This window comes from Diabrotica virgifera, chromosome 7, assembly GCF_917563875.1.
Source record: "Diabrotica virgifera virgifera chromosome 7, PGI_DIABVI_V3a".
NCBI lineage: Eukaryota > Metazoa > Arthropoda > Insecta > Coleoptera > Chrysomelidae > Diabrotica > Diabrotica virgifera.
The window spans coordinates 144,163,176-144,176,126 of NC_065449.1; the positions used below are offsets into that span (position 1 = coordinate 144,163,176).

The 12,951-nt window shown below is 29.3% G+C and overlaps 1 protein-coding gene across 2 annotated transcripts in view; it reads left to right on the plus strand.

Annotated features, from left to right (window-relative positions):
* The window catches only part of LOC114328565 (serine/arginine repetitive matrix protein 2), a 186,230-nt gene that overhangs the window by 23,690 nt on the left and 149,589 nt on the right, over window positions 1–12,951 (plus strand). For both annotated transcript variants that reach the window (XM_028277446.2, XM_028277447.2), the window contains exons 2-3: window positions 2,306–2,551; window positions 6,585–6,689. In XM_028277446.2, coding sequence (XP_028133247.2) covers window positions 2,313–2,551; window positions 6,585–6,689 — 344 coding nt within the window. In that variant the 5' untranslated portion in view covers window positions 2,306–2,312. The remainder of the gene's footprint in view (window positions 1–2,305; window positions 2,552–6,584; window positions 6,690–12,951) is intronic.

Genomic DNA, 12,951 nt, shown 5'->3' on the forward strand with positions numbered 1-12,951 from the left:
GATTTACTTGAAATTTTCACAGATGGTAGGGAATAGTCCAAGGATCATTTTATATATCATGCCGCTATCATACGCTAAAACCTTGGGGGTGGTTGCCACCCCATATCGGGGGTGGGAATTTTTTATTACATTTTAACCATGTAATTCGATGGAAAATGTGATTCTAAGAAAAAAATGTTTTTTACATTTTCTTCGTAAAACTAATATTTTTCGAGTTATTCGCGCTTGAAAATAACAGTTTTTCGACGAAAAAATCGACTAGAGGGTTTTTTGAGAATACCTCAAAAAATATGCATTTAATCAAAAAAACTGTAGATTACAAAATTGTATCTTTTAGTAACACAAACCAAATTCTTTTCCAATAATATCTTTAAGACCAATACAAACCGAGATACGGCATGTTAAAGGTTAGCTTTTTTCATCAAATGCATAATTTGAAATATTCAAAGCCAAATAATGGAAAAAATTTGCATTTTTCGAGGAAAACTTAAATAATATTTTTTCAAGTATACAATTATGCCTTTCAAAAAAATAATAAAAAGTTTCTGGAATGAAAATTAAGCGACTTTTAATCAAAAAAATGTCGGTACCTGCTTTTCTCTACGAAAAAATCAGTGAAAACAACCCCCTAACTACCTTCCTAATTCAAAATTGGTCTTCATCTTTCTGTAGTTCCTTTTATATTTATATTATCAATACACTTGAGGAGTTTGACCTATTTAAAATGCCTAATTTTGGAAAAATCGGAGTTTAACGAAAAGTTGATTTTTTGCAATTTGGTATTTTTCACCTTTTACTTCAAAATATCTCCGAAAATACTGAATATACGAAAAAAATTATAAACTACTAAATTGTAGCTTTTTAATGACTAAAATTACCCTGTGCATAGATTTTCATTACAGTGAATAGTTAGCCAGATATAGCTGTTTAGAACCTCTATTTACCAGCAAACACCCCCTTATTCTAGCCGTTTAAACCCTCCCCAATTAAAAACTAAGGGATCTTACGGAATTTAATTTACACAGTCTTGTAGCTCTTTAAAAATCCTACAAAATCATTTTTGAAGAAACTTTTTATAGCCAAAAATATATAGAATATTTTTCGAGGTTTTCTCAAAAAACCCTCTAAAAAAGTCGATTTTTTCGTCGAAAAACTGATATTTTCAAGCGCGAATAACTCGAAAAATATTAGTTTTACGAAGAAAATGTAAAAAACATTTTTTTCTTAGAATCACTTTTTCCATCGAATTGCATGGTTAAAATGTAATAAAAAATTCCCACCCCCGAGATGGGGTGGCAACCACCCCCAAGGTTTTAGCGTATGATAGCGGCATGATATAGAAAATGATCCTTGGACTATTCCCTACCGTCTGTGAAACTTTCAAGTAAATCCATGCTGGACGAAAAAATTGCGAGCCAAAATACTTCATTTCCTCAATCGACTATTGGGGCCGACCGACCGGCTCTGTTCCGTTATACAGCTGACCGACTATAATAACTTTTATTTATATTTAATTTAGAATGTGTGTACTGATTTTCAGCCTTAGTAAATGGTTTTATTTACATTCGTAGGAAAGCAACTTTGATACCCTCTCAGTAACTCCTGTTCTACGTTTCGCTTGACCGACCGCAGTATGTTTCTCTACACACTCACAGTAATCAACTGTGAAAAATCTAGCTTTAGTAAATTCAAAGAGATTTTTCAGCGCTGCCTCTCCGTCTATAACTGCCGTCTGCAGGCGGCAGTTAGAGTTGTCGCCATGACGAGGTCATTACTTTACACTATTAATTTGTATATTTCTTAGCAACTGACGTTCTACCGGACAGCAGTTGCTAATAAATATACAAATTAATAGTGCAAAGTAATGACGTCGTTATGGTCTATTACTCAAAGTAATAATTCACTTTGCACTATGTATTAATTTGTACGTATATGTCATGGTAACAACTGTATGTAACAATACGTATGTCATGGTAATAACTGTAACTGCCGTTTGCAGTTGCCGCCTGCCGTCGATGTCGGAATCGTGCCTTTATGGTTCCCAAATGTAATAATGTGCTACAACAAATTGTGCGATCGCGGGAGGAAGGTTGAACAAAATCTGTTTTAGATTTATTGGAAGCCAGTTTCAGACTGGCCGTCTCGTGAGCAAATCGCCGTGTTTTTAAGCTACCGAGATCACAGCACAGTTGCTAGCTCAATCAGTTTCAAACCGTAGTTTTAAAACAGTTGCGCCGGGGGTGCTGGACTTGTCTCTTTTTTTTGGTGAGTGATATGTCTATTAGTTTAATTTTTTTTTTTTAAGATAAAGAATGTATAATGGGATTGGCTTACCAACTCCGAGAGGCTCTGGAACAAATGGTCATGTGCAACGCAATTGGGCATTGGTCAGGCCTCAAGCTAAGGATAAGACATACAAATCAGAACAGGAACTAGCAGCCTTTGATGCAGCTTCAAATAAACAACCCAATAAAGATATCTTGGATCATGAGAGGAAGAGAAAAATTGAGCTGAAATGTGCAGAGTTTGCTGATCTTTTAGAAGATCAAGGGTAAGCATTTATAAAAACTAACTATTTTAGTAAACATATTTCCTTTGTTCCCATAATTCGCTTTTTGGTACTCTAACCATAATTAGCTTCTATTTAGCCTAGAGTTTTTATTTCACCCTCGATTATTCATAATAGACCCTACATGACATAGTTCGTTAAGATCAGTTTGGTTAACAGGTTTTAAAAATATAAAAATATACAGGGTGTTCCATTAAAAATAAAGGTTATGAATGTACATTTAAAGTCATGTTTAAAAAGCGCACATTTATACAGAGTCTGTAATTTGGAATAAAATCAATATCTCAAATACTAATTGTTTTTTTGAAAAATGCTCAGACCCGTCGATTAGTATTTCAAATTGTCCTTTTTGACATACAATAGTAATGTATACAGGGTGTTCCAATTTAGAGATATGACGTCATCGTTGATTTTCTTAAATGGCAACACTGTCATTTTGATAGCTATTTTGATAGGGTGTGTAAAGTTATAAATAACTGCAAAATACCAAATTTTTATTGTCTAACATTTACAAGATAATAGAAAATAACAAAGTTATGTCTGTAATTTGAAATAAATTCAATAATTAAAATACTAATTTTTTTTTTGAAAAATGCTCAGACCCGTCGATTAGTATTTCAAATTGTCATTTTTGGCATACAATAATAATGTATACAGGGTGTCCCAATTTAGAGATATGACGTCATCGTTGATTTTCTTAAATGGCAACACTGTCATTTTTATAGTTATTTTGATAGGGTGTGTAAGTTATACACAACTGCAAAATTTCAAATTTTTGTTCCCTATCATTTACAAGATAATAAAAAATAACAAAGTCATGAAAAACAAGTAATTAAATAATAATTGAATTTAATTATTTCAAATAAACAAATGCTGATAACGTTGCCCTTTGACAATGTGACAATAATTGAGGGCAACATTATGAGTATTTGCTTAATTGAAATAATTAAATTCAATTATTATTTGATTACTTGTTTTTCATAACTTTGTTATTTTTTATTATCTTGTAAATGGTAGGGAACAAAATTTGAAATTTTGCAGTTGTGTAAAACTTTACACACCCTATCAAAATAACTATCAAAATGACAGTATTGACATTTAAGAAAATCAACGACGACGTCATATCTCTAAATCGGGACACCCTGTATACGTTATTATTGTATGTCAAAAATGACAGTTTGAAATACTAATCGACGGGTCTTAGCATTTTTCAAAAAAACAATGATTATTTTAATTATTGAATTTATTCCAAATTACAGATATAACTTTGTTATTTTCTATTAACTAGTAAATGGTAGAGAATAAAAATTTGATATTTTGCAGTTGTGTATAATTTTACACACCCTATCAAAATAGCTATCAAAATGACAGTGTTGCCATTTAAGAAAATCAACGATGACGTCATATCTCTAAATTGGGACACCCTGTATACATTATAATTGTATGTCAAAAAGGACAATTTGAAATACTAATCGACGGGTCTGAGCATTTTTCAAAAAAACAATTAGTATTTGAGATATTGAATTTATTCCAAATTACAGACTCTCTCTGTATATAAAAATTGACGGTTCCCAGCGTTTTTATTAAACGCTTTTCTTTACTTCAATAGTTTGCATCAAATCTTTAGACGTTAATTTGACTGACTTTTCTTCAATGCAAATAAATGCAAATTTGCAGACATATGCATTCGCGGGAACAATACACAAATAGTCAATAATTTTTTTTATGTTTATTAATTGCTTAAATAAAAAAACGTTTTTAATGGAAAATGCTTCAATTCTCTTGTTTTTTACAATGTAGAAACTTGAAACTTTTACGGATTGTAGCTAATGATATGAACTATACATAATTTCACTTTTTACGTTAATTGTTTACGTTATGCTTCATAAATAAACAATAAAGTTTCAAATTTTGAACGCTTATATATTTGTTTATATGTATATAAATCGGCGTTCATTCGTGTCAAATTTCAATACGATACGAAACAAAACTTCAACCAAAACTCGAATTCAAAAAATTCGTGTTTTTATCGTAGTCTTAGAAAAACCACCGGTAGAGACGTTTTGTGCTACAATTAACATTAGAATTCGTTTTGTCGTAATAATTAATTAAACGCTTTTCTTTAATTCAATCGTTTGGGTCAAATCTTTGGACGTTAATTTGACAGCCTTTTCTTCAATGCAAATGAATAAAAATTTGCAGACATATGCATTTGCGGGAACAATACACGAATAGTCAATAAAAAAATTTTTATTTATTAATTGTTTAAATAAAAAACGATTGTAACGGGAAATGCTTAAATTCTCTTGTTTTTTACAATGAAGAAACTTGAAACTTTTACAGATTGTAGCTAATTATATGAACTATACATAATTTCACTTTTTACGTTAATTGTTTACGTTATGCTTCATAAATAAACAATAAAGTTTCAATTTTTTGCCGATTCCGACTACTTTTCATGTTTGTACATCATATGTTTTATACATATTTTAATAAACATGACGATATATTTTAATGTTTGAAAAGTGTAAGACTAAAAAGTATTAAAAAGAATAAAAAAAATATAAAAAAATATTTTTAAGAAACGCTTTTCTTTAGTTACGAGTGACTAATATTAAACATATTATAAAAAAATCAACTAAAAAGCAAAAAATAAAAAAATTGAAAAATCTAACACATTCGTTAAAGAAAATCGTGGTGCGAAAACCGTTTATTCGAATTATTAGATTTTTTCAAATTTTTTATTTTTTTGCTTTTTAGTTGATTTTTTTATAATATGTTTAATTTTAGTCACTTTAGTAACTAAAGAAAAGCGTTTCTTAAAAATATTTTTTTATTATAATTTTATAAAACGAGGACAGAAATAATAATTTTAAAAGTGGTTTCCATTCTACATTATCATCTGATACTTGAACTGCTAAATTATGACTCAATATTTGAGTACTAAGTTCTAATAATAAGTGCTAATATTATCAGGTATTATACTTATCTGCATTTAAAGTGGATTTAAAGCTTATCATAATCTTACGTCGACACGAAACAAGCAGAAATCACACGGAACACTTTAAAAAAGGGAAAGAAAAAATTAAAAAATAAAACTGCTATTGATTTTCAAGAACAAATTATGATGAGACATGAAATAAACATGGAATAAATGTTTTAAAAAGATTAATAAAAATAATAAAATTTTTGGGACTACAAACTTTGGAGGACAAACCCCTGAAGATGCCCTTAGAGCGAAAGTACCTGGGCAAAATGTAATAAAACTCAGTGCTCGATATCTGCTTTTTATTTGTAAAATTCATATACATATTGGAGCATTCAACCAGATAATAATTAGAAGAATTTTTTGTATTACTAAGTAACAAAACCAAAATTTGTTTAATTTAATTTACTGACGACAGTTACAGTGACATTATACTATCAAAAACAATAATTATTATACTCATAGGCGCGCTAAATGTTGCCAAGCCAGTCAAGTTCGATTTCTTGTTATAGATAATCGATTTTTCCAATGTGACACAAAATCTAGGCATGGGATAAAAAAGTGTATTATTGAAGAAAGTGTATTTTTTGTTCTTGTTAAAACTGCAAAGGTCGTTTTTGCAATATTTTATTTAATTACAGAGTAATTTCCTCATACTACTATATTTCTCAAACTGGGCTCTGTACCGCCATTCTTTACTATATTACGATAATTACGATTATGTGTGCCAAATATCTCGACAAAATATTAAAAATTAAAGCTGCCATCTTGGAACGCGTTGGCGCTTAACGCGCGTTAAGCGCTTCTCATGTGAACGGGCCCTTAATGAAATTAATAGAAATTATTACTTGCATAATTTTTTTATAAATAATCATGCGTTTGCGTACAGAAATAGTTAACTACTTGGTTTAAGTTATTAATTATCAACATCTTATGTGTTTATACCCTGTAACATGATTTTACATCTGTATAATTTTTTCCCAATGAGGTTTTTCTTTTAATTAATACATAAATTTGAATTTATTTCAGTTTTACTGAAGAAACGGTGAATATTAAAGTAAGCAACTACCGAAATATGCTGTTGGGACATGGCGAAAAAATAGAAAGACCCGTTGATGAATGGGGAAGACCAAGGTAAGCTTTTAAGTTGTGTATACAATTTCAAATTCCACATTTGACAAGTGATTTGAGGTACTCAGAGCAACAGTGAATTATCAACATTGAATATCAATAAAAGCAGCAACTTTAGAACTTGGGATTAACAGTGGTCCACACAACTTACCTCTATATTTGGCTAGATGGCGCTACATAATTTCTGGTTGTGTTAATCAAATATACTGGAAACACGAATGCAAAGATTGCATTTATCTCAAAACTTCGTTTTTGGGCTTAGACCACTGTTGCTTTGATAGCCTCATTTATAAATTATATAAAGAAGTTCGTATGTCTAATTTTCTATAAACATAGTACTAGAATCGGCTGCAAGATTAATTCCTCTATGATATGGGCCACAAACTAAAAGGAGAAAAGTAAATTTATGGGTCATAATAATTTTTTATTTAATACAATAAGATATTTTAGCTCGATCAAAGAACAATCTGACCCCAAATAAAAAATAAAGGAAGGATGAAAATTTGGGAATAGGTAGTTGAAATTGTCTATTATTATATAAGAAAAAGTTTACAATTCTACATCCCCTCCATTTTACAAAAACGGAGGGGAATACCCCCCTCTCGAATGTGAAAAATATACATTCAAAATAAGTCCGAAATTGGATAACATGACTAATTCTAAGCTATTTTTGTTCTATAGAGTTTTTTTCCCTATCAATACTTTTCGAGTTATTTGCAAGTGAATATGTTCATTTTTAACAGAAAAACATGCTTTTGGACGGTTTTTCGGAGATAACTCAAAAAGTATTTGAGCGAAAAAATGTTCTTAGCAAAAATATAGCTTATAAAAAACTGAAAAAAATTGTGTATGCTTGAGGTCTGTAGACCCAGTAAAAGCAGAGTTGTAGCTAATGAAAAGTAGGTTCTTCTTCATCAAATTCCAAATCGAATATTTCAATGTGAAATAATCAGGGCACAAAATATCCATGATATTTACATAAATATCAAAATATCGGATATATATGATATATATCCAGAATGTGATATTTATGATATTTTGGAAAACATTTCAATAGAAAAACTAAATTGACCAAAATAAGACTCTAAATGTAGAATGTAACAGTATAAAAGATATATTTTTACTTAAATAAAAAATACAAAAATATAAACGTACGCATGGTAGTATGTTATATAAACAGAAAACAAAATGATATGGGTATCCAAGTAACAACTAAGTAAAAATACTGAAAACATTAATTTAAACATATAGGTATTTCTATTTTTCCAAAATAGCTTAAAATTCTGAACATTTAAAAAATAAAATCAAAATTTAGAAAATTAATTAAGATGATGGTTTAACATCGGAAGTGTCTGAATCAAAACCAGTAAAGCACCCAAGACTTAATTCTGCCTCTTCATTTTCCCTTCTTTCAGTTTCTTGTTCAGGCCAAATCCATTCCAAATTGTCATGTTTTTGGTATGAAGAACTGTTTAAATATTTAAACTGAATACAAGTTTAGCAGTCTTTTCGGTTGCTAAATTATTTCGTAATTTAAAATGCACAAGTCCAAAGCTTGAATAGCACCTTTCAATGCCTGCCGTTAAGGCTACTGCTGTAAGTAATTGGTTAATTCGTTCGATAAATATGTTTTTATCAGGCCAAGCAGATTCAGCGATTGGAACAGACTTCCGCCATAATAATGGAGATGTTTTTTTTTGAAATTTGGACCATACATGAAAGACGGAAAAGGTTTAGACTTCGAAGTTAGGGCCATTACAAACGGAACAAAATCTGTGTTGGTTGAATTAAAATATTCATAAGATTGTTCTTTTTGTTCGGTAGTAATGTCTTTCTCTCAAAAAGCGACGGTCCAGTACGTTTGCCAAAAAATGAGGCAAACTTAGAGCCATATTCCTCCTTTTGTAATAAAAGTTCTTAATTTGAATTGGTTGATCACTCAGATCTTTTTCCAGTTGAATCCTAATTTCTAGGGCGACAGCAATTATTGTCGTTGGTTTTAACCTTCTTATGTAAAAATTAGTAAAAAAGATAAAGTACTGATATATATATATATATATATATATATATATATATATATATATATATATATATATATATATATCACGATATATATAATATAAATATCATGATATATATCACGATATATATCCTCGCGCTCTGGAAATAACCAAAAAACAGAGCACTTTTCGGGGAAAATTCATTTCAACTTGTTTTAAGTGTTTAAGAAAAGGTTTATTTTTGTTTTTTAAAAAAACTTGTAACATTAAAAGTAAGTGACTTACGCTTAAAATATTGTTGGTCCTTTTTATTTTTTGGTAAAAAAATCGCGAATATCACCCCTAATTAGCATCACAAATAAATTTTATCATTACCACTTCACAAGTTACTTTGCTTATGTATTATTTATATGATCTGTAAGTTTCATCGGTTCAAAGTGTTTATTTTTGAAAGAGCTGTAGTTAAAATGGCTTGAACGAGTAACTAATCACGAGTTTAGGCAAATTTTGAACAGGCATAGCATAACCAATTTTTGTCTAACAAGAAAACAAAAAAGCAAAAATATTCAGAAAAGCAAAAGGTACATTTTGTTACTCTTTAAGATTTTTGGTATTACATACTAATAATTTTTAAGTTAATTCCGTGAACAATTCCATTTTTTTTCAAAATTAAAAAAATGTTTTATTTTAAACCCAATTTTTTTCAAAAATAAGCACTTTGAACCAATGAAACTTAAAAATAATATAAACAATACATAAGTGAAGTAACTTGTGATGCGGTAACGATTAATTTTATTTGGGAAGCTAATTAGGGGTGATTTTCGCGATTTTTGTACCAAAAAATAAAAGGGACCAACAATATTTTGAGCGTAACTCACTTATTTTTAATGTAAGAAGTTTTTTTTAAACGAAAATATACCTTTTTTTAAACACTTTAAAAAGTTGTATTAAATTTTCACCGAAAAGTGCTCTGTTTTTTGGTTATTTCACATTGAAATATTCGATTTGGAATTTGACGAAGAAGAACCTACTTTTCATTAGCTACAACTCTGCTTCTACTGGGTCTGCAGACCTCACGCGTACACCATTTTTTTCAATTTTTTATAAGCTATATTTTTACTAGGAATATTTTTTTCGCTAGAATACTTACTTTTTGAGTTATCTGCGAAAAACCGTCCAAAAACATGTTTTTTTGTCAAAAATGAACATATTCACTCGCAAATAACTCAAAAAGTATTGACCTAGTGAAAAAACTCTAGAACAAAAGTTGCTTAGATATAGAATTAGTCATTTTATCCAATGCCGGGCCTAGCTTGAACGTATATTTTTTCACTGCCGAGAAAATATTTTTCACCCCGTATTTCCCAATTTTTGTAAAATGGAGGGAATGTAGAATTGTAAACTTCTTCTTATATAATAATAGACAATTTCAACTACTTATTTCCAAATTTTCATCCTTCCTTTATTTTTTTGGAGGTTTTCGTAAAATTTTGTGTTCCCTGATCGGGCTATTTGTATAATATCAAAATTAGATCCATGTGATGTATGAAGCTGTAGTCCAGGGCGCATCTGTTTTGAGATGGAAGTTGAGAGGTGACTCAAATTTTTTTGCAGAAATTGCTTGAAAATAAATCAAATAATAATATTTGAGTTATCCTCCCTCTCAAAAAGGTCCGGAACATTGTTTAAATAATCAAAATGTCAAAAAATGAAGGAAAAATTCGATTTTTTTCTTGGTTTTTTGATTATAACTTTAAAAGTATTCATTTCCGAGAAAAGTTTTACTGACATAAAAGTTGCGTAATTAAATATCCTACAATATAGAATTGGTAAAAAATTTAAAAAATAGTCACCCTTGTTGCAAAATAGCAATAATTGCGAAAAAACCATGCAAAAACAAGTATTCGCATTTTACGTTTTTCAACCATTTATGCTATACTTAGGACATTCATATTTCACCCAGAAAAACTTTATGATACAGTAAAACAATACTGTAAATTTCATTAAGATCGGTTCAATAGATTTTGCAAAATAAATTTTGCAATCCAACTTTCGCAAAAAAACTCATTTTTTCAAAATGTTACAGGACTGAAAATAAAGCAGATACCAAGTTGAAATTTTTTTTGCTTATAAAAGTGTACTGTGCCTTTCATTTGCAATTTGCAAAATTTAAATCGATTAATTACCACGGCGTCAAGAAATTTTTTAAATAAACATTAATTTTTGGTGCTACGCGCAGGACAGCGGTGTTCTATTCACACAAGTTGATTTCCACCAAAATTTCTTCCAATCTTTATCTAATATATTATTTTCTTACTCTATATTTTGTTATATTTTAATATTTTAATTCCACAAAAATCAAACTAATTTTATTATTGTTTGTGAAATATTGTTTAAACAATTGCATATGTTTAAAAATAATAAACTTTTATTCTCTAAGTTAAAATATATGAACAATAAAGTTTTTGCTAATAAGAGTGTTATTTCAAAGGATAGAGTATGTGTTTTTATTTTGCAATAAACAAATTTATTTATTTATATCGAAATGTAATAAAAATTAAAATGTATCAATCATTATCAAAGGTCATTGGAATGCCCAATAAGAGCAAACTATCCGCTGTCCTGCGAGTAGCACCAATAATTAATGTTTATTTAAAAAAATTCCTGACGCCGTGGTAGTTAATTGATTTTAATTTTTCAAAATTGCAAATGAAAGGTACAGTAAACTTCTATATGCAAAAAAATTTCAACGTGATATCTGCTTTATTTTCCGTCCTGTAAAATTTTGAAAAAATGAATTTTTTTTGCGAAAGCTGGATTGCAAAATTTATTTTGCAAAATCTATTGAACTGATCTCAATGAAATTTACAATATTGTTTTACTGTATCATAAAGTTTTTCTGAGTGAAATATGAAGGTCCTAAGTGTAACATAAATGGTTGAAAAACGTAAAATGCGAATACTTGTTTTTGTATGTTTTTTTCGCAATTATTGCTATTTTGCAACAAGGGTGACTATTTTTTAAATTCTTAACCAATTCTATATTATAGGAAATTTAATTTCGCAACTTTTATGTCAGTACAACTTTTCTCGGAAATTAATACTTTTAAAGTTATAAACAAAAAACGAAGAAAAACATTTAATTTTTCCTTCATTTTTTGACATTTTGATTATTTAAACAATGTTCCGGACCTTTTTGAGAGGGAGGATAACTTAAATATTATTATTTGAGTTATTTTCAAGAAATTTCTGCAAAATAATTTGAGTCACCTCTCAACGTCCAAATGTACTAATATTTTTACAGATGCGCCCTGGTCTACTGAGAGAGTTTTGATAATAATTTGTCATTACTTGACATATTTTGTAGAACTCTGATTTTGGAAAATTTAGAAATAATTGTTTGACTACTTCAGGTTTGGTTTCTTTTCTTATTTTTAAAATTCATAATTCGCCATAAAGTTTTCTGAAATTGTTCTTTCCGTACTTCTATACTCTATGCAGCGTGGAAGAGTTTATGCTGGTTGTCGAATGCAAACGGATCCTTCCCGCTCTTCTCATTACCGTGCAAATGTTAGGTATGCGGTATGCTGCATCAGTTCTTTATGTCTCTCAATTACTATGAACGTTGCTTGCGACCAGATCGCCTCTAGAACTTTCAGTTTTGCCTATTAAAATGAAACCTTTCGCTGATACAAAGTGTCGAATACTTATAAAAACAGTACTTGTAATTACTCGATACTTGAAAAGTAATCATTGCACAACATTAGGTCATAGACATGAAACAGACAAAAAAATTGCAACATACCACAAAAAACGTACCCGAGTACCGGGCCAATAAATTTGAAAATCGAAACACGAAAAAGTAAAGTAAACTTCTCTGACATAATTGATTACAACATTCAGATAATTAGGAATATATTATTTAAAGCAAATAATATGTTTCAACAAATAGGTTCTACGTGACAAAAAAAGCATCAACAAATAGTTAAATTATTATGATTCAATGTTTCGGTTAATAAATGTTCCAAGAATATAACGTACCGCTTGATCTTTTCAACAATTTTAATTTCATTTGTTTTATAATCGTTTTCATTATACTAAATATCAGGTACTTACGTGTAGTTATTTTTTTTTCATAAATTTGATTTATGAAAATGGTATGAGTAGCGTGAGAGATAAACAAATTTGGTTATTTATAGTGACTTTAGTAGAAATTTTATGTTGGAGGTTGAATAATGTTTAAAAATAATGTGACGGATTTTTTAA